Here is a 20,594-nt window from a genome sequence, read left to right as displayed (position 1 = left end):
ACCATATAACCTGGGCTCAGTTCTTCTCTTATGGAGTTCACAGTCTAATTCTGTATGAAAACAGGGACTCCTAGTCCATCCTGAGTGGACGCGTGGAAGTTGCACACCTAGGACATGACCAGCCGCAGAACAGGGGGCTGGCAGTGCAGAGGGACAGGAGCAGCATCCTAGCTTGCAAAGGAAGAAGGAACAGGGCCTTTGGAATTAGAATGCACCCAAGATAGCAGCCAACTCTCAGAGCTGTCTTTCCGAGTCATTCTCGCTCTCCTGGAAGCGTGTGAGCAGCAGAGGTTTGTTTCTCAGATAGGCAGGACAATATGAGGCTTGAGAGTATGGAGTCTTTCCATGCTAACACTATTGACCAAAGTGTCCTACTGTTTCTCCTTCTTGTCATATGATATGTTCCCTCTCACTGACTTCCACAGATGAGGAGTGGACAGCAGGGATCACTATATATTCACCCCAACAGATCATCAAGCTTTATGTTGGAAGCCACTGGTATGCAACCACCCTGCAGACCCTGATGAAGGTACTGCTAGACCTAGCTGCTCTCCCACTTTGACTTCCCCACTTGAACATCTTTGGGACTTGTAACATGATCTTCACACAGCTTCTGGCACTGCTTAGCCAGAGATCCTTTCCCCAGCTCCCTTGCCAAGAATGCCCTGATTCTGTGGGTGTGATGAGCAGCATGTTTGGAAGGCTTCAGGATGTGGGTAGAGAAGAGGCTGGTTCTCGGGGCCTGTACCAAGGAGATAGGGTTGACTTCCAAAGCCCAAGAGTAGGTAGGGGATCTACCAGTTGAAGAGGAGTAGGCAATTTCCCTAGATTCTCTCCACTTTTTATCTCTACGGCCAATATACAGAGAGATGGAAATCTAAAAACCTACTCCTTACTAAAATGTGAGACCTTGGGACTGGTTCTGATGTCTAACCCTCTTCTAGTATCCAGAACTGCTATCCAACACTCAGAGAGTATACTGGATCACCTATGGACAGACCCTGCTCATCCACGGTGATGGCCAAATGTTCCGACACATTCTCAACTTCCTGAGACTTGGAAAACTGTTTTTACCATCAGAATTTAAGTAAGTAAACCCAGGAAATCAGATTATGAAGGTTGACTCTGCAATTAGGACAGCCCTCAGCTGTAGGCTTTCGGGAAGAGGTTCCATTATTTTCAACATGGGCATTACTGTTCAAGGCATCTTCTTTAGGGTTCATGTCTCCTCTCTCCCCCAGTCTACCATCTCCTTGTCATTTGCAGGGAATGGCCTCTCTTCTGCCAGGAGGTGGAGGAATATCATATTCCAGCCCTCTCAGAGGCCCTTGCACAGTGTGAAGCATACAAGTAAGCAAAGTGCTCTCTAGATCCCACATTTAGAACCTGGACGTCGACAAACTCCTCTTAGAATTGTCCTCACCTGCCAGTGAAACTTCCTGTCCTCATAGCTGGGGGAGGAGGTTGGTGAAATGGGCTCAGAATTAGCCAGTGTCCTACGCAAAACTCTTTAACGGTCCCCTTTTTGCCACTGACTATAATTACTAATTCCCGCTCAATGGACAGGCCTGACCAATTAGCTATTGGGCTGATTGGAAGCTTCCCCTCACTAACCAACCCCTCTTGTTCTTTGTAGGTCATGGACTCAGGAAAAAGAATCTGAAAATGAAGAAGCTTTTCCTATTAGGAAGCTGCATGTGATGACAGAAGGAACAGGGTCGATGGCAGAGTTCAGTAGAGATGCCAAGGAAGTAAGTCCCAGCTTTCTTTGGTTGGTATCGTTCTCAAACATCACCACCAAAGGGCTCACAGGACAGGCCCAGATGGTATAGTAAAAGAGGTCCCACATGAGTTACTGGTACAAAAACTGATTTCTGAGCCTCAAGGCACAGAGGTATGCTAGCCACTTGTGCCCTGGGATGATAATCTTTCCTTTTGGAACATAAAAGTTGCCTGGGCTGAGCCGGGCGGTGGTGGCACACGCCTTTAATCCCAGCACTTGGGAGGCAGAGGCAGGCGGATCTCTGTGAGTTTGAGACCAGCCTGGTCTACAAGAGCTAGTTCCAGGACAGGCTTCAAAACCACAGAGAAACCCTGTCTCGAAAAACAAAAAAAAAAAAACAAAAAAAAAACAAAAAAAATTGCCTGGGCTGGTACCACGCCCTCTCAGACTGAGTAAACTTGAATGGCAATCCATCTCAGGGGATAAGATTGTTCTGGATAAAAAAGCTGTCTTAAAGCCCAGCTTATTAGGTCTTGGGGAGACTTTGATAATGTACAACAGGCCCACAGCTACTGTGCCTCTCCCTCTCCAGACCACAACCTGCATGCCTGTGGACTTCCAAGATTGCGGTGACAGGACTCCATGGAACAAGGCCAAAGGGAACCTGACCAGGTCCAGCCAGATGGAAGAGGCTGAACAGTATACCCGTACTATCCAGGTCTCCCTATGCAGAAATGCCAAGAGAGGGGGCAATCCCAGCACATACTCACACTGTTCTGGCTTATGTGCCAACCCCAGACACTGGGGAGGTCACTCTGAGAGCCCTCCCAAGAAGAAGTGTACCACTATAAACCTCACACAGAAATCTGATGCCAAAGACCCTCCTGTCACCCCCATGCAAAAGCTCATCTCTTTGGTAAGGGAATGGGACATGGTCAACTGTAAACAGTGGGAATTCCAGCCAGTGGCAGCCTCCCGGGGCAGCAATTTGGAGGAGGCTACCCTGCATGTCCCCTCAGGAAGTGAGGCTGCTTCCCAACCTGGTACCTCAGCTGCCTGGAAAACTCATTCCATAAACTCAGAGAAGGACACTGGTCCCCAGACTGGGCCTGGAGCTGGAGCTGGAGTGAAAGACAAGGGTCCAGAGCCAACTTTTAAGCCATACTTCCCCACAAAGAGAGCTGTCACCCTAAAGGACTGGGGCAAACAAAGGCCCAAGGAGAGAGGTGAGTCTCATTTCCAACCAATACTAGATTCCTGGCTAAGACTAGAGAGTTAGTGACAGAGCAGGGACCAAAACCTCCTAGTCGCTGATGCCAGCTCTGTGCCAGGCAGCACATACAGAAATGAGTGGCCACATAGGTGAAGTGATGAGTATTTTGTGGAAGGAGAACCCAGGAAATGGGAGCACTGGGGAGTCAGCAGGATGAGAACATTTAGGGTGTCTGTGGAAGCACAGGGCACTTCTCTGGCTGGAAGCCTGGTTTCTGGTGCACAGGCCATACAAGCGACAGGAGTCGTATCAGGCTAGGTCTTGTGGGCCAAGTTCAGAATGTGGGGCTCTGTTCTGACTTCAAGAGGGATGGACAGCCCCTGAAGGGCGTTTTTAAAGGGAGCACATGATCAGGTGTATGTTTCTGGAGCTTGCTCAGGGACAGAGGAAGTATGATTATAAGACAGTATCAGCAGCATGGATGCATTCCAGACCGGGCAAAGGAGGCTGAGCAGTCGAGCAAAGCAGGGAGACAGGTGTCAAGAGCCTGGTATCTAGGTTGGCTGTGGCAAGTGGAAGGGTCCTTATTGGAGTGCGTGAACAAAAGAAACTAGACCTCTGGGAAAAGCACACATGGCATGTGAGATGCTAAGGCCCATCCAGGAGGGCCTAAGGGGACTGAGCTTAAGAGAGTTTGTGGCCAGCGGTGGAGAGAAAATCCAGGGAAGTTTGCTGAGAAGGGCCATGTTAGATTATTCTCTCTAGCTACAGAACTCCCTCCTATAGTACTCTGGTACTCTTATCACCTACCCTTTGGTTTTTCAAGACAGGGTTTCTTTTTTTAAAAAAAAATATTTATTTATTATGTATACAATATTCTGTCTGTGTGCATACCTGCAGGCCAGAAGAGGGCACCAGACCCCATTACAGATGGTTGTGAGCCACCATGTGGTTGCTGGGAATTGAACTCAGGACCTCTGGAAGAGCAGGCAATGCTCTTAACCTCTGAGTCATCTCTCCAGCCCAAGACAGGGTTTCTCTGTAGCTTTGGAGCCTATCCTGGGACTCCCTCTGTAGACCAGGCTAGCCTAGAACTCACAGAGATCCACCTGTCTCTGCCTCCCAAATGCTGGGATTAAAGGCGTGCACCACCACCACCTGGCGATACTAGTCACTTTTTTAAAAAAAAAAATATTTATTTTATATCCTGGCTGCAGTTTCCCCTCCCTCCTCTCCTTCCAGTCCCACCCTCTCTAACCCCCAATCCACTGCTACTCAGTTTCTGTTTAGGAAAAAGCAGGTCTCCCATGAGGATACTAGTTTCTTAGAGTTCTGAAACTTAGGATTGGGTTTGCAACAATGCCATGATAATGAAGTGGTGAGGCCAGGGTATCACTTCCAAAAAGCAGAGACTTCTGAAGTTTTGAGTAAATGAGTGTTCCAATCTGTCCCCAGCAGAAGGCTCCTCTCTGCCTGTATTTCAAGCCTAGGCTCCCAACCCTAAGAAGAACCCGTCTATTGTTTTCACAGAAACCCCTGCCCCTGAACAGCCTCTGCCTACTGTTAATGGGACAGAAAACCCAGGAGTCATCCTCAAAGTCACCCACCCCCCTGTGGTGGGTAGTGATGGCTCCTGCATGTTCTTTGAAGACAGTATCATCTATACCACCCAGATGGATGTCAAGCATACATCACTCACAGCCAGCCCCCAACCTCGAGGTGAGGCTTTGGAGCTATGCCTGGCCCTGTACTTTGCTTGTGAAGATGTAGAGCCCACACACAAGAGCAAATGTCCCTTGAGAGCTCTGCCCTTCTCCCTGCCCTGTGGCTGTCTCTAAGGCCTTGACTATGAGCAGCTTTAGCCATATCTACTCTTTCTCCTTCACAGAAGTGACTTTCTTGAGTTTCTCTTTGTCCTGGGAAGAGATGTTTTATGCACAGAAATGTCACCGCTTCCTGACTGACATCATCCTGGATTCCATCAGGCAAAAGGACCCCAAAGCTATCACAGCCAAGGTGGTGTCCCTAGCCTACAGGCTATGGGTATGTATAACAGGCCTTGGGGCACCCTGTTTCTTCCCCATGTATCTCCTTGCCCTTGCAAAAAGTAATATAAGACAAGAGGAGGGGAGAAGGCAGGGACAAAAGAATAGCTGGAGAGGCAGGCATAGAAAAGCAGAAGGGAGCTGTCCATGGCCCTGCCTGATTGTAGGCTCTCTTGGTAGACACTGAACATCAGCCCCAAGCAGTTTGTGGTGGATTTGCTGGCCATCACTGGCTTCAAGGATGACCGGCACACTCAGGAGCGTCTGTACAGCTGGGTAGAGGTAAGGCCTATCTGTCCTGTATAGGGAATGGCAACTCTGTAAATGCCTTACATGGATACTGTTGTTGCCAGGCTAGTACTGCCATCTAGAGAGCTGGCCAGCTAAGTCAGTGGTCTCTGGTCCCATAGAGCTAGATGGCTAAAATTAACCAACCAAGGCTAAAAAAACCTGTTTTTATAGTTTTCCTTTAATGACACCAACTATGCCTTCACCACTAACAACCCTGGCCTACTTGGGAAGCACATATTAACTCAAGCATGTGGACACAGAGGTAGGCCTTTAGGGCTAGTAATAGCTAGTCCCTACTTAGCTATGATACCACCATATTTTTATATACTTAAGCGCCTCTACAGTGTTTTATTTTTTAAGAATTTTTATTTTATGTGTATGGGTATTTTGCCTGCTTGAATGTTTGTGTACTGTGTGCATGCAGTACCCTCAGAGGCCAGAAGAAAGCGTCAGACCCTTGGAAACTGGAGTTACAATTATTAGCCACCATGTGAATGCTGGGAATCAAACCCCAGTTCTCTGCTAGAGCAACAGGTGTTCTTAACCACAGAACAATCTTCCCAGCCCCTAGAGCATTTTCTAAAAACATTCTGGGGGTTTTGAGGGGCTGGGATAGGGTCTCCCTATCTATCCCTGGCTGTCCTAAAACTTACTACATAGGTTACACTGACCTCAAACTCACAGAAATCAGCCTGCCTCTTCCTTCCAGTGCTGGGATTAAAGGCCTACACTACTGTGCTTGACTGAAAAACATTTTTTTAAAAAAAGAAAAAAAAAGGGCAAAAGAATGGTCAAGGTTGTAGAATCCCTCCCCCTATTTATTTTGTTTTTGCTGCACAGGGCATTGAACCCTTGGCATCATGCCACCCAGGCAAGTACATTGCAACCCAGGCAAGTGCATATGCCAGCAGCCTCCTTTTTAAAGTCTGAGACGCAGGTTAGCTATGCTGCCTATTTGGACCTTGAACTCATTTTGTAGACCAAACAAGATTTTAATTTGTTTTCTGATTCTGTAGAATTTCAGCATTATATGTGTCAAAGATTTAGCAAATTTCTCAGTAACCTGGCTTTTTATAATCAAGTACATAATGATAATGATGTTCACCTCAAACACACGACTGCCCAATTACTGGCACCTCTCCAGCTTGTGTGTTCTTTATAAAGGTAAAGTCAGTGACTATGGCTAGAAGTGGGATACAAGCGCCAGAAAGCATAGTTTTTACTGTCATTGTGGTCAGCTCTCTTGAGAGCCAGAGCCCTGTGAGAGCGTTAGGGCAGAACTGAGCACCAGAGTACCAAAGGAACCCTGTAATGAGGTTTTCTCTTTGTTTCCCCTACCCAGAAGAGGGAGCCCCCAGAGCTAGACTAGCTGACTGCCTAGAAACCAGGGATAAGATAGACCTTTCCTTGCAGCTCACACTGCCTTTCGCCAGAAAGTATGGCCGTTGCATGGACCTGCTCATCCAGAGGGGACTGTCTAGGTCTGTCTCGTACTCAGTCCTGGGCAAGTATTTACAAGAGGGCTAGAGTACCAGAGATGTTGGTCCCACAGACCACCACTTGCCCAAGGCTCATTGTAACTGTGGAAATACCCAGAATACACATGCCCAGCCAATGATACAAATCACTCTCTTTTTATTATAAACAAATAAAAGAGTAAATTACAAGACAAATGCCTAGACTCCTTCTCTGAGAAGACTGAGAGTCAGTGACCAGTGAAATCAGTAGATAAGTCTAACTGAAAGCAGTTCAGAGAGCATCAAGTCAAGATGACCAAAAAACAAGAGGCTGGAGATAGGGAGCCAACAAATTCAAGAATAAGGGGGCCTACATGGGGCAGGCTGGTCCCTGTGTTTGGAGAGACCAGCACTGAGTTCAAAGGTTAAGGAGCAGCTGCTGGGAAGCCACTTGGGTCCTCATAACTGAGAGCTCCATAGTACTCTGCCAGCCTAGAGTCTGGAAATACTCAGCTTCTGTCCCGTCCTATCCTTAACTTATAACTGGGGTGGTAGCTGGAGGGAATAGAAGGATCCCAGGAGCTTGGGATCAAGGTGCTCATTTAGGCTTTGTATCCAGATGCCCTTGGAAAGGCCTTAGCCCAGTCAGTTGGTGTCTACAGACATCAGAAAGGATGACCAAGAAGGCTGTTCCTATTAGGTATGAGGGTGCAGTGGGGATGGCCCGGGAGCCAGCCATGCGCTGGTTATAGTAGATTCAGAGGTGTGGTATTCCTTGGAGTCACTGGCTGGCTGTTGTATCTACTGTTCATCTTCAAGTTGGACTCAAACCTATGGTGCCAAGTCAAGCATGAATGCTTTGTTTCTCTGGTTCTAGGAGTGGAGATGGGGTCATCTGGGGAATGGCTCTGACCCACCCATTTCCAGCTCCCCTAAAGAAAAGGCAGCTATTGCCCAGGGTAAGTTAGGGAGGGGTGGGTGAGCATAAGGCAAGAGATGGCACTCACACAGGACAAGTCCTCAAGGCCTCTGGTCAGGGTCTGTCCTGACACACAGCTGCTGTCAGAACCACTAGAGCCACTGGCTGATGGGCACTGGGATGAGACCTCTGAGTCCTCAGGAGCTAGGGAAGAGGATCGGGCTGTCAGCAGAGGAGGCCTAGACCCAAGTCACGCCTCCTACCTCTGACTGTCAGAGCCCACACATACTTAGAGAGGGGTAGCTGCCCAACTCTGCCTCAGCTTCCAGCGCTGCTTCCTCTGGGAAGTTGGGTGGATACAGGCACCAGGGAACACCCAGAAGAGCGGGGTCTCTGTACAGGTGCAGATTGAGAGACCCCACAACAGAACAAGAGGCACGGTCTCCAGGAAGGGAGCTCAAGGCACCCATATAGGGGTTGTCATACTCAAATGGAGCCACGGCAATGGAGGCCCTAGAGCGAACACCTGTGTAGGAAAGAGGGGAGATTAGAGTCCAGTCTGGCCTGAGGTCGCCAGGGAAGCACAGTCCAGGAGTGGGAAAAGGCCATATTGCCTCCTCACTCCCACCTCCTGTAGGAGACCCACTACCTCGTCTCTTTAGGACACAGTCAATGTTGCGGTCACTGATAGCTTCCTCACTGGGGGCAATGTCCCAGAAGGCCTTGTTCCCCACACCCATGGATGCCATCTCAGCCATGCGCACCTCTGAGTAGAGAATAAAGGCATAAGTGAGGCCCCCTAGGCCGTATCTAATATAGACCCATAGCCCAGAAATTAGCCATCCCATCCCATGATCCTTTCTGGTGCCAGACTTTCTGCTCCCAAGCACCCCTGGGAAAGTTATAATAATGTTCCTTTCAGGGCATAAGACCTCTGATATGCAGAAAAAACTTCATGTTCTTTCCCTTGTACTGTCTGCTGCTGCACCTCACCCTCCTCCCAAGCTTTTCCAAATCCCTAGACATCCCGTCTCTGGCAGAATGCACTCTGGGGGCCTCACCCTCTTCCCAGAGAGTGTGTAAGGACCCTAAACCTTTCTCAGGCTCCTGGAAGGACATATACTCTTTGGGCTTGTACATGGACTCACCCTTGTTGCGGACAGCCTGCCTCCAGAGCAGGCGGGAAATATCAGCTGTCCAGGCTTGTTTGGTGGCCACGTCAGAGGCCTGCAGCACAAACAGGTCCCTGGCCTTGCGACGACGGAACCAGATCTCAAAGCGCAGCTTGCTTTCCCCACAGCATTCAGTGAGGCCAAGGTCGGCCATCTACATGGTCAGGGGAAAGGGGCTTAGTGAGGAATAAATGGGGGCCTGGAGGCAGAGCTCAGGGTCATGCGGACTCACTTTGAAGGAACGTTTGTAGGTAAATATGTCAACACCTGCAGGCCCACGACGAGGCTTGCTGAAGAGCAGCAGCTCCTCAAAGAGAAAAACACGACGACAGGCCTTATGGCGCCCAGCCCGCACTGTGAACTCATCCTGTCGCACCAACTGCCCCTGTTCCTTGAGGTTAACCTGCAAAGTTGAAGTCCAGTAGATGTCCAATCATTCCAACCCCCCTCTTTTACACCCAGGGTGCTTCCCCAGAATGGCCTGGGATGACTCACGTCACAGCCTTGGATGGCATCCATGGCTAGCAGGTCATTGCCATGTCTCAGTTGGAAGTGCACAAGGCTCTGGGCTGCCTGAAGGGCACCCAGCTCTTGTGCGGGGCCCCCACAGGCCCTTGCTAGCTCCTGCAGCAGTAAGGCATATTTGCTCATGCGCTGGATGGGCTTTAATAGGTAGGAAGCCAAATCCAGGTGGTCTCCCAGTGCTTGCTGCTTTTCCTGCCACATAAGTGGGAGATCACAAAGGGTTTTGGAGTATTCCACCATCCCGTTCTTCCTCGCCTTAGGCTCTTACCTTGAAGAAGGTGTGACCATAGCTGCTCATCAAGGCATCAGAACGAGGTTTATTCTTGCTGTAGAGTGCATACATCCCAAACTGCACCCTCTACAAGGATACATGGCTCAGCCCGGGCACCAGAGGACTGGTTCCCAAAAGAAATCCCCCACCTCAGTCACACCACTCTCTTAGCTCAAAAGGGCAAAGATGTGCCAGTAAGTGGCTCAGAGCAAGGCGCTCCTCCCTATGCAGATCCCACCGTGAATGAGTTTAGTCTAGCAAGAACCTGCTATGCAGGCTATCCAGCCTCCACAGAAAGCCCCCACATTCAGATCTGCCCTGCCCAAGGTTCTGAGACCATCACTTTGGTGTTCACTATACTCAGTCAGGCTCATGATGTCCACTAGACCTTTTCTCTGGGGGTAGAACTCACTCTCTGCTCCTCCTCTGGCCTCTACTCAAACTTCCTCTCTTTTAAACTGGAAACACTGCCCAAATGTAATCCATAGGCTATTTTCCTGCTTCTTACCATCCTAAGTATAATCCAGAATGGTTTTTATTTGCACATCTCCCCTGATGAACTAAAAATACCCTAAGAGGCAAAGATTTTTGTGGGTCTCACTCAGAGCTGTATCCTGGTAGCAGTTTAATTTCTCCCCATGGTACCCAGTGAGCCACAGCACTCTCTGCACAGAACCTGGCATTATGTATGTGTCCAGAAGTACTCTAGGGCTTCTATGACCTATGGAACTTACATGGCGCAGGAAGGCATAAGCCACTCGAGGTGGGTGCCGGGTGCAAACCTCCAGCTCACGCAGGAAAAAATGATAGTGAAAATCCCGAAGCTTCTCAAGGTTGCCAAAGAGGTGTGCACGCTGGCCACGAAGGCCCTGGGGTACATCAGGTCGATCTAGCTCAGGGAAGTAGTTCTGCATGGTATAATCGAGGGCCCGGACATACTCACGCTCTGTGGCCACCATCTCCGCCAATACTAGCTGCAACCTATGAGGTAGATGGAGTCAGGACCCAACACACTCTCCACTGACCTCCCTACCCTGCCCTCCACCTATACCTGTTGGGGTTCCTGAAGTCAGAACTGCTTGACAGAGGCACAGGAGGGGATGACCTGGGCCGGACATCACTTCCAGCCTCAGGTCTGTGGGAGTCAGAAACAGTTGTTGCATAGTGGCCATAATGGACAGTGTCACCAAGATGCTGCCCCAGATTCCGATCAAAGCTGTACGCCTTCCTCAGTGGAGGAATGGTGGGTATAGCAGGGGCCCGCCTGGCACGCAAGGTAGCTGTGCTGTTTCCTGATGGTGGCTTTAGTGCTGCCTCAAGCTTCTGATCCAGAGCCAGCCAGGTGTCCTGGCACTGTGCCCAGGCCCAGCGACACTCCTGGCGGATGCCTTCTGAGCCTAGGCCTGTGGCAAGAGCCCACATTTTCCGGAAGTGAGCAGGAGGCAAGTCAGGATGTCTGGTCCAGTGCAGCTGCAGCCGCTGCAGCACAACCTCTGGTTGCTCCTGTTCCAGCTCTATCAGTACCCGCTGCCCCTCCTCAATCCATGTTGTGGCCTGCAACACCAAGGTCACAAAGACATGAAAGCAAGACCCCAGCACATCTGCAGTAACTCCTGCCGTGCTCCCTGTCCCACCCACTGGCTAGCTCTGGAAGGTTGGTCCTAGGCTACCATCCAGAAACTGAATTTTGGGGTAAGATTGAAAGCCAAATAGGATGCACTCAGACTCTGGCAGAGCTTGGGCAACCTCCACAAAGCCAGAGATAGGACCCCCTAGGCCACCTGCTTGAAGAACTGAAACAGCTTCTGGGCATCTGCCAATCGCTGGTGCCTCTGGGTCAAAGCTCTGGAAAATTCTGTCAGCTGGGATCTCAGGGTCAGAAAGCGCTTTCCAAGAGGTCCCAGTTCAGCGGCTTCGCAGTCAGCCAGTGGCTGCAGTAACTTCTCCCCTTGCTTGACCTGTTCCTGGAGATAGATGGGCTCAGCTGGGGATCCAGCCCAGACTTAGATCCTCCCTCTGCCCATTCCACCCTCCCCCACCTCAGGCCTTCTGAGTCTGCACCTCAGCAGGACTTAGCCTTCTCTCTTCTGGATGCTCTCTCTATGGTTCTTCCTGCTCTCCCTCACCTGGCTCCTTCTGAACAATCTCATGTGACCAAACCCCAAATAACATCCACACCATGACCAACAGGTGACCAAACCCCAAATAACATCCACACCATAACCAACAGGTGACCAAACCTCAAATAACATCCACACCATGACCAACAGGTGACCAAATTCCAAATAACATCCACACCATGACCAACAGGTGACCAAACCCCAAATAACATCCACACCATAACCAACAGGTGACCAAACCCCAAATAACATCCACACCATAACCAACAGGTGACCAAACCCCAAATAACATCCACACCATGACCAACAGGTGACCAAACCCCAAATAACATCCACACCATGACCAACAGGTGACCCCCTCGGTAAGGCTCCAGGCCAATACCCAGAGTCCTTCCACATTCCCTGAAAGTCATTTCAAAATCACAGCTGACTGGGCACATGAAAGCCTTCCACCAAATGCCCTTATCCCCTGGGTCCTCTCACCCTCTCACACGGCTGTATTATCAAGTCCTACAGACTTTCCAAATCCAATGTAACTGCCAGTCTAGTCAAATAAAATGTTACAGTTGGCCCTCCACATTTTCAGATTCCATATGTGTGGGTTCAAGGATTTAAGTAGCTTTGTATTAAAAGTGTTTGAGAGAAAATTGTACCTGTGAACATATTAAGACTCTTTACCATTATTCTCCGAATATATAATCTAACAACTGTTTCCATAATAGATTACTAGAAAGTATGAAAGGATATCTATTGGCTCTCGCAAATACTGCAACATGAGCATCCACACATTTAGGTATCCAAGGCATGTCCTGGAACCAATCCCCAGAGACAGTAGAGACAAATGTGTGTCCCACCGTGACTACTACAGTTACCTCTAAACTGGATTTTCTACATCCATGTTCCCAGAAACCAAGGTCATCGTCCTAGAACACGGATCTGATTTTAGAACTTCTTAAGGTTTTTACTGGTATCTGTCTTCCAGACGCACTTCACTTCACCTCACTGTCACTCCATCCCTAACTTTTGTTTTTCCCAACTGATTCCAAATTATTCTCCCATGCTGCTTCTCTTCAGACTATGAGCCATGAACCTCTGATGACAACTGATCTCTGCTGAATGGTAACCTCCAAGAGCAAAAGGGTTGTCTGCCTTCACTCACGCCACCATCCTCGCCCTGACAAGTGTCCCAGTCCCTGCAGAATGAGCAGTAACCAAACCGACCTGGGCAATCTGGTCAAGCTCTTGAAAAGGGCCTTGGGCCTGGAGCAACATGTCCAGCGAGGGCTCCCCTGGTTCCTCCAGTGCTGGCCAGCCCACCTCCTCTAGCCACACTTCAATCTGGAGGGGCACAAGTAGAAAAACAAAGACAGCTGCTGTGGGCGTGCGTGTGCGTGTGTGTGTGTGCGTGCGTGCGTGTGTGTGTGTGTGTGGGGGGGGTTACAGCTAAGACAAAGGGCAGGATGAGCTCTGGATAAGCAGCTCCCACCTGGCGCAGCCCGCCCTCCTGGGCTTCCAGCATTTGGAGGAGCTCTAGGGCCCGCACTCGCTGGTTGCTCTGCAGAGTTAGCTGATGCAACAGTTCATCCACTTCACCGTACAGCTCATCAGCCTTGTCTACTGAAGACCTGTGAAGAGCATATTGTCCCCTTTCTCCACTCTCCTACGCTGGGGCTCAAATCTACCATGTGCTGAGCCAACCAACTGAGTACTTGACACAAATATAGGGAGCTGAGCTGGGCTAAGATCTGGTAGCTGGGCTTTTATCTACCTGTAATCAGGGCTCAAGATCACCTCCGGCATCCCTTGCTTCAGCTGTGCCAGCTCCAGGCTTCCCTGGCTTTGCAGCCATGATAACTGTGGTGAATCTAACACCCGCTGCATGAGGGACCGTGCCTGCTGTAGCAGCTGGGCAACTTCCTGTAATCAGGAGTAACAGGTAACAGGCATCGAGGGACATGGGAGAGAAAAGGGACACCAAGAGAACATTCAAGATTGGGAAGAGGGGGTGACACCCACCCCAGACGCCATTGGTTGCCGTAGAGCCTTCATACTGTTAATGATCCCCTGGAGCAGGGCACAAGTCTCCTGGCATTTCTGCTGTAGGGTTTCCAGGCGCTGTGAGCAGACAAAAGAGCATGACCAAGGTGCAGGGGTGCTCCCAGCCTCCGGGATTCCAGAAACACTGCGGCCAGTTCTGTCTTGTCCAAGCTGACCCAGGAAAGCTGTCCCACAGGTCCAGGTTACCTGTATAACCACAACCTTCCAACCCCACCTGGTACACTGACCATCCGGAAATTCAGCCAGGCTTGGTGGCTGTAAGGCAGGCATCCTCCCAGTGAAGCAGGCAGCCCCACGTTAGGAATGTGGGCCAGTAAGCGCTGATGAGAAGACAGCTGTTTGAACTGCGGGAGAAGGGAGGTATGATGCAGGAATGTGTGGACAAAGACCCCCACCCCACCGGAGCCAACCTGGCTCGGTACCTGAAGTGCTGGAGGCATTTCCTCTGGCATCTTTCCAAGCAGCAGCACTTGGTGCACAGCTCCTGGGGCTGCCTGCTGCAAGGAACCAAAGTTCAGCCCTACCCCTGGCTTAGACAGAAAATGGACGGAAGGTAGTCCAATCCTCTACTCACTTGTAGCTGGCTGAGGCCCCAGAGGAGAGAAGGGTTCGGGGAACAAATTCGGGCATCAACTAGTATGGTCAGTCCCAGGGCCTGGACTTCGGACCTAAGTGGTGAGTTTTGTTTCAATACCTGCGTCCCAGACCATAGGACCTCATGGTTCAGGCTTTAGCCCCACAACTTTCTCCCTCAAACCTGGGGATGCCTCGCAGGTAGAACAAAAGGCTCAGAAGCTCATGGCTATTGCACTTGGGATGAAGCCAAGCTGGACTGTGGGCACAGAGAAGCAACACTGCTCGGCCTTCTACATCACGTGTCCCTGTGGAGAGGAGGAAATGAGCCCTGGCAATCAGGCCACCCCTTCTCCTCCTCATCTTAGATTTTCTAGCTACCTGGTAGGGCAGCCATGCCACTGGCCAGCAACTCCCAGGTGAGGTCTTGAGCTAGGAGGTAGTCAGCAGGCTGAGGGAAGCCGAATCCATGAGGGTCTTGAGAAGAGAAATGATTTGGGTCTAAATCGGGCCAATCTCCCTGGGACCCCTCCACGGACTAGGGCTTCAGTCTGAGTAGGGTCAACGACCTCCCAAATCTCGATGCCCACCTCCAGAGGGCCCCATTCCCTTCCCAGATTTCCCAGTCTCCCTTACCTGCCCCCAGTAGCTTTGATGGCATCTCTGATAAAGGGCCAACGACAGCTGGCAGCTCTTTGCCTGGCCCCGGGTCCCCTATCAAGCCTCCCCCTTGGTCGTCATCCTCACCCTGTGTCAGGCTGACGTGAGAGGACACAGGGTACAAGAGGTTTTCCACTCCAGAGAAGGCTGGCTCCTCTGCCTGGGCAGGGAGGCCTCCTAATATGCTCCTCCGGCAGTCCCCTGACCCATCTGCAGCCCTCTGCTCTGGAAGAGATTTAGGCTTCTCGGACAAGGAGCCTTTCTGGAGCCCTCTGCCTTGGGTTTCCCCTGCTGGTGTTGAAGGTCTGGGGTCCATAGACTGGATCTGGTGAGCAGGTTCCTCCTCCTCCTGGGTGTTCCCGAAACCGCACACAGCAAACCTCCCCTCTGCAGCAAGGCCCTGGGAGTCTGAGGGGACATCCCCACCCTCAAGAGGCCCTTCCATCACGCTCCGGTAAGAGTGGGCCGCTCTGGGCAAGAGGGTAAGGGGTTGGGCCTTGGCGTGAAAGGAGACTTCGGCTCATCCAGGAACTGGTTTGAAAATGGTGGGGCTAGACTCCAAAGGCGGGCAAACCGGGAACACTAGGCAGTAGGAAGCGCTAGGTTGGGTCCCAGGTCCCAGGAAGCGTCGCCTCGCTAGTAGTCCAGCCTGGTGAGGGAAGACACAGAGAGTCTCTTTCGGGCCTAAGGCCGGGTAGTGCTCCCGTGAGCCGCTATCGGGTGGCCCCATCTCCGAACACTCCCTCGCGCCCGGCTTAGCCAGGCCCTGGCCTAGCCGGCTGGGCCCGCGCTCCCGGCTCCTCGCAGGTCCCCTGCACGCTCATACCCCTGGGACACGCTGCGGGGGAACTGTGAAGCCTGGGCGACCATGCCGACCACGCCGCCCTCGAACAAACGAAGAGCAAACGCACCACGGCCTCGACGACCTGTACCGCGAGGCCGCCCGACGTCCGAGGGCGCCACCTTCTGGCGGCTGAAAGGGACCGCAAGGCCGCTGGGGACGCGGCGCCCTCTAGGGGCTGGAGGACCGAGTCACAGCTCAGCAGGTTCGTTGGGAAGAGGCGCCTAGACAGTGGGAGCAGATGGCGCTGCCTCCCGACCCCCGTGCAAGTGGGGTGGGCTCTTACTCTCGGCGCCTCGGGAACTTGGCGCGCCCTCCCTCCCTCCCTCGATGTTGCAGTGGAAGGAGGGCAAGGCTTCTGACCGGTCTCCTCCTGGGACATGGGAATATTTGCCCAGCTCCCTTTTACAAGATGAGGACCACTCAGGACCTTTTACAAGATGAGGACCACTCAGCGCTTGCAACCCCCCAAGTCTGGTTCAAAGAAGACGTGTGGGGCCAGGTTTAGGGGAGGCGCCTAGAGAGACGCCCTAAGCCCAGGCAGCTGATCGTGTAATGTCTTCTTGGAGAGTGGACAGGCTCTCCACTACAGCCTGCCGCCCACCTACCACTAAACATGTGGGAAGGCCTGTGGGGTGTAACACCGTGGCTGAGCCCCTTCCTAGTTTGCATGAGCCCCCAGGTTCAATGAATAAAAACAAACGGAGTTTCAAGAAATAGATTGTGTGATCCCGTGACTGGACGGTGCTGCTGGTTGAACCGGAATGTGGAGAGGGTAGTGATGTAACTGGGTGGGAACTGACCCAGGCCTGCCAAAATCTGTGAGGCCCAACTCCTCCACCTCCTAGAGTCCCCCCGAAATTCTCTTTCCCTACTCACAGAAAAGTGGGGCTAAAGAAGCTGGGGCCCAGGAGCCAGCTACCAGCTGGGCCCTGATTCCATCACTCACCTGCTGTGGGGTCCTCCATTCCCTTTGCACCTCATTTTCCTCTCCTGTAAAACAAAGCCGCTCTTTTCTCCTGGGATTGTCAGGTAGACCAAGGAAGGCCTGATGTGTCGGATGTCTGTATTAGTGCCAGCTTTCCTGTTTCACCCTTAGCTAGGGGATCTTGAACCGATGAAAGATACCCAGGTAGCTGGGGCATCCATTCTCGTTCTCAGCTCTGAGGTCTGAAGTCCTTTTGGAGTAAGTGGGCCTGACCTAACACTTGAATTCGCAGGAAGATTGTAAGAAGGTTGGCCATATGACCAGAAAAAGGCTCTTAGCCTTACGCCATGGCCTTGGTCCCTGGGAGGAAGGGACGCTGGACACAATGCCTTTCCTGGCTCTAAGACAGATGCTTCCTTCATGGATCTAGGTATGAGCTGCAGCCATGGTAGAAACAACAGCAGTTCCCCTATGCATCTCAGACTCTGAGACGAATTCTGAGGAAGAGCAAAGGGGCAGGGCTGGCCTTAGAGTTGGCCTGCTCTAGCCCCAGCCCCCAGGCATGTCTTTTGTCCCTCCTTCCTCTAACTTCAGGGAGCATTGAGTCTAGTCTTGGCTTCTGTCCTTGGTTCTTGTCCCAGGCCAGCCCCACTGAGTCATTGCCTCCCGCTTCCCGGCTCCCTCTCTCCTCTGAGGCTCACCTCCACCCACCAGCCAGGCCCCCAGGAGCTAATAAGACGTAGATGAAACTTCTGGCGGTACACACCCCCTCCCGATGATAGGAGCAAATAAGAGTTATCAGGCCACAAGCCCTGGCTGACCTGGGCCCACTGAGAACAGCAGGCAGGCAGGGGAGGGCACACACGCAGAGACAGAGGCAGGACTAGGATGTGGCTTTCCTATTCCACACAGAATGTGCCCTGTAAGCAGACTGCGTGCTGTCCACTTTTATGCTTCTAGTGTTGCACTTCAGGCCTGGCACGGAATATATATTTAGGGGTATCTAAGACTAGGCACACTGCCCCTACCATTCTGAGCGCTCCATCTGTGGGTCACATGGAAACCAGAGCTAGAGAAAGCCACCGATAGCGACAGATCCAGACAGAAGTAGCAGAGAGTTGTACGACACACAAATCTGGGATGGTAAAGGGACAGACACTGGCCTAGTGGGGAACATCAGAGGACCAGGCCTAGAGCCAACCTGGGCTGGCTGACCACAGCAGGCTTTGTGGGCTGAGCTTGCAAGTCTGAGCAGTGACTCATGGGGACCGTCTCCGGTTCTGCTGGATGCTGAGTCTACTCAGGGAAGCCTTTTCCACTGAGACTGTACAATGTGGGCAGGCCCCTCCCCTGCTCCTTCGCTGGCCCTCTCCTGCCTCTCTTGTCTTGACTCGTGATCAATTAAAGGGAGGAATGAAAGACGGGGGAAAGGAAAGGAAAGGAAAGGAAAGGAAAGGAAAGGAAAGGAAAGGAAAGGAAAGGAAAGGAAAGGAAAGGTGACCTTAGGCTTGCAGATACAGGACTAATAGCTATAATACCTTAAATTCTGTGTACCCTTCTTTTGTGGTACTGTAAGCAACAAAGCCAACCAATATCTAAAACGCTCCAAACTTCCCTCATCTTTGACCTAAATAAACCCAGGCTCTGTGGTGTGACATTCAAGGCCACCAGAGGCATTATAGTCTTCTGACCTGGGTCCCAGGCTGCTCTTGGAAATACAGCCGACTAAAAGTCTTTTGTTTCACGCCACCTTCTCTGACTTGGAAGGTCCTCACCGCCATCAGAATCCTTCCTTTTAGCCTGGTGCTGCAGCATATGCCTGGTTTGTTAGCACTTGAGATGAAAAGGCTGGAAGATCACAAGTTCAAAGCTAGCCTGATCTACACAGAGTAAGAAGTTACAGGCTAGACCTTAATAACAAGGTCCTGTCTTCTTTTTTTTTTTTCTTTTTTTAAGATGGACGGAAGCTGGGGAGATAATTTTGTGCGTAATGTGTTTGCCTTACAACCATAAGGCCCTGAGTTTGATCAAAATATCTTTTTTAAGCTAAACATGGTGGCACACACTTGTAATCTTTGTCAGTGAGAGACCTATCTCAAAAATCAAAGTGGATGTCTTCTGAATAACATCTGAATCACACACACACACACACGGTCTCCTTTAAGGTATGGGTTAATCAGTCCTCTCCAGTCGTCCCAGGTAGTATAACCACCCTGTCACTTTGTCTAGTTAAGTGGCCAGACTTTTGACTTACTTGCTCCTACAGAGCCTCACACCTTTTCCCAACCTGTGCTCGCTGACTTTTGAGGCCTCCAGAATCTGTTAAATCAAAACTCTTGAACTAGGTAGGCATGGTGGCACACACCGTTAACCCCAGTGGGGTCTGAAGACACAGGCAGGCTGATCTCTGTGAGTCTGAGGCCAGTGTGGTCTACATATCAAGTTTCAGGCCAACTATGGCGACATAGTGAGTTCCTAACACCCTGGAGTACGCTCAGGGACTTCTGTTCGGTGGAACAGCTGCCACTTGTTTCGTCCTCTTCACCTATGCCGAGCTGCTGAAGTAGCCAATGTCCTTCCATCTCTAGCTTCCCTTCCTTGGAATCCACTACTTGAGATTCCATACTCTATTACTCTTCTTTCCTGATCCCCTCTTCCCAGAACTCAAAGGCCCACAGCATTTTCCATGTATCTTTGCCTTGCAGAATGAACGAGATAATGAAACACTTTGTTCCCACAGGGCCAGGCTGGGACACTCTCTTCCCATTTTAATCCTAGCAGTAATCTTATGAAGTGTTAAGTATGATGGTTAACACTTCCTGTTATTGTTGTTTTGTTTTTTGTGTGATAGGATTTCACTGTGTACCTACCTTTGGCTAGCCTAGAACTTGCTGGGTAGACCAGGCTGGCCTCAACTCCACAGGGATCCGCTTTCTCCCACCTCCCCGGTGTTAGGATTGAAGGCATTTGGCCACTCCACCCTGCTTCAGCTATCCTGTTTTAGAGATGAGAAAACTAGGCTCAAAAAGCTTAGGTAACAGGCCCCAGTTGACAGAGACAGTAACTGTGCTAGGCTCGAATCCAGATTGGTAACTACGTCAATTAACTAGCAGGTCTTCCCAGCCAGCTGTTAGCAATTTGAAGATAACGCTAAGTCACTCTTCCTCCTCTTTACCTCGGTCCCCACTCCCCGTGTCTAGCACAGAAAAAATGTTGGCCAAGTCTGTGGGTCTCTGATGTGTTCCAAGGTTCTCAGACCCAGAGACACAAGTGGGTGCCTACGGCCGTGTGGTGAGTGAAATGAGAGACTTTAGTCCAGGCTTCATGGGGGAATGATGAAAACGTTCTATTCTTACATAGGAGAAGGTTTGTACACCTATGTGAACATACTAAAAACTGGGGCTGGAGAAGACTCAGTGGTTAAAGCACTTGCTGCTCTTCCAGAGGACCAGAGTTTGGTTCCCCGCACCCACAGTCAGAGGGTCACAAATACAAGCACTCCAGCTCCCCGCGATCCAGTGCCTGTGGCTTCCCAGGGCACCTGCACTCATGAACACGCAGACACACATACCTACACGATTATAGCAAAAAGAAATTTTGTTTTGAGACAGTCTCTCTATGTAGCCCTGGTTGTCTTTGAATTTGCCACATAGACCAGGATGGCCTTGAACTCATAGAGATTGTCTTGCCTTTGTCTCTTGGATGCTATGATTAGAGATATGCACCACCATACCCGGATAAAACACCTAGTTAAAAAAACAAAACAAACAAAAAACTTACCAGTATATTTTAAATAAG

General features: G+C 50.8%; 2 protein-coding genes across 2 annotated transcripts in view; one reads left to right on the top strand and one right to left on the bottom strand.

The window, feature by feature from the left end:
* Kctd19 (potassium channel tetramerization domain containing 19) overlaps window positions 1-6,862 on the top strand; it is a 31,683-nt gene extending 24,821 nt beyond the window's left edge. Inside the window, exons 9-17 of the mRNA XM_057754276.1 lie at window positions 426-529; window positions 945-1,087; window positions 1,267-1,350; window positions 1,637-1,751; window positions 2,316-2,949; window positions 4,467-4,655; window positions 4,825-4,979; window positions 5,162-5,263; window positions 6,686-6,862. Coding sequence (XP_057610259.1) covers window positions 426-529; window positions 945-1,087; window positions 1,267-1,350; window positions 1,637-1,751; window positions 2,316-2,949; window positions 4,467-4,655; window positions 4,825-4,979; window positions 5,162-5,263; window positions 6,686-6,799 — 1,640 coding nt within the window. The 3' untranslated portion in view covers window positions 6,800-6,862. The remainder of the gene's footprint in view (window positions 1-425; window positions 530-944; window positions 1,088-1,266; window positions 1,351-1,636; window positions 1,752-2,315; window positions 2,950-4,466; window positions 4,656-4,824; window positions 4,980-5,161; window positions 5,264-6,685) is intronic.
* A 512-nt stretch (window positions 6,863-7,374) lies between these two features.
* Plekhg4 (pleckstrin homology and RhoGEF domain containing G4) lies at window positions 7,375-15,472 on the bottom strand. The gene is made up of 21 exons (XM_057754275.1): window positions 15,004-15,472; window positions 14,749-14,844; window positions 14,552-14,675; window positions 14,369-14,462; window positions 14,217-14,291; window positions 14,022-14,138; window positions 13,753-13,851; window positions 13,505-13,653; window positions 13,223-13,361; window positions 12,958-13,074; window positions 11,398-11,580; window positions 10,668-11,170; window positions 10,351-10,597; window positions 9,614-9,703; window positions 9,316-9,537; window positions 9,053-9,223; window positions 8,797-8,974; window positions 8,298-8,414; window positions 7,938-8,174; window positions 7,737-7,852; window positions 7,375-7,422 (listed from the first exon to the last, which is right to left on the bottom strand). Exons 1-21 carry the CDS (start codon window positions 15,470-15,472, stop codon window positions 7,375-7,377), a joined length of 3,591 nt encoding a protein of 1,196 aa, XP_057610258.1.
* Between the last annotated feature and the right edge of the window lie 5,122 nt (window positions 15,473-20,594).

Source organism: Chionomys nivalis, chromosome 21 (genome assembly GCF_950005125.1).
Source record: "Chionomys nivalis chromosome 21, mChiNiv1.1, whole genome shotgun sequence".
Classification (NCBI taxonomy): Eukaryota; Metazoa; Chordata; class Mammalia; order Rodentia; family Cricetidae; genus Chionomys; species Chionomys nivalis.
Note: the sequence above shows the minus strand (reverse complement) of the source record. Positions and strands in the feature narration are given on the sequence as shown.

Excerpts from the sequence above, each read along its gene's own strand:
- Plekhg4 (XM_057754275.1), bottom strand. The coding sequence starts at position 15,472 with ATGGAAGGGCCTCTTGAGGGTGGGGATGTCCCCTCAGACTCCCAGGGC. Across the intron at positions 14,845-15,003 it reads ATCAAAGCTACTGGGGGCAG|ACCCTCATGGATTCGGCTTC; the intron begins GTAAGGGAGACT and ends TCTCTTCTCAAG. Across the intron at positions 13,362-13,504 it reads ATCTTGAGCCCTGATTACAG|GTCTTCAGTAGACAAGGCTG; the intron begins GTAGATAAAAGC and ends TGCTCTTCACAG.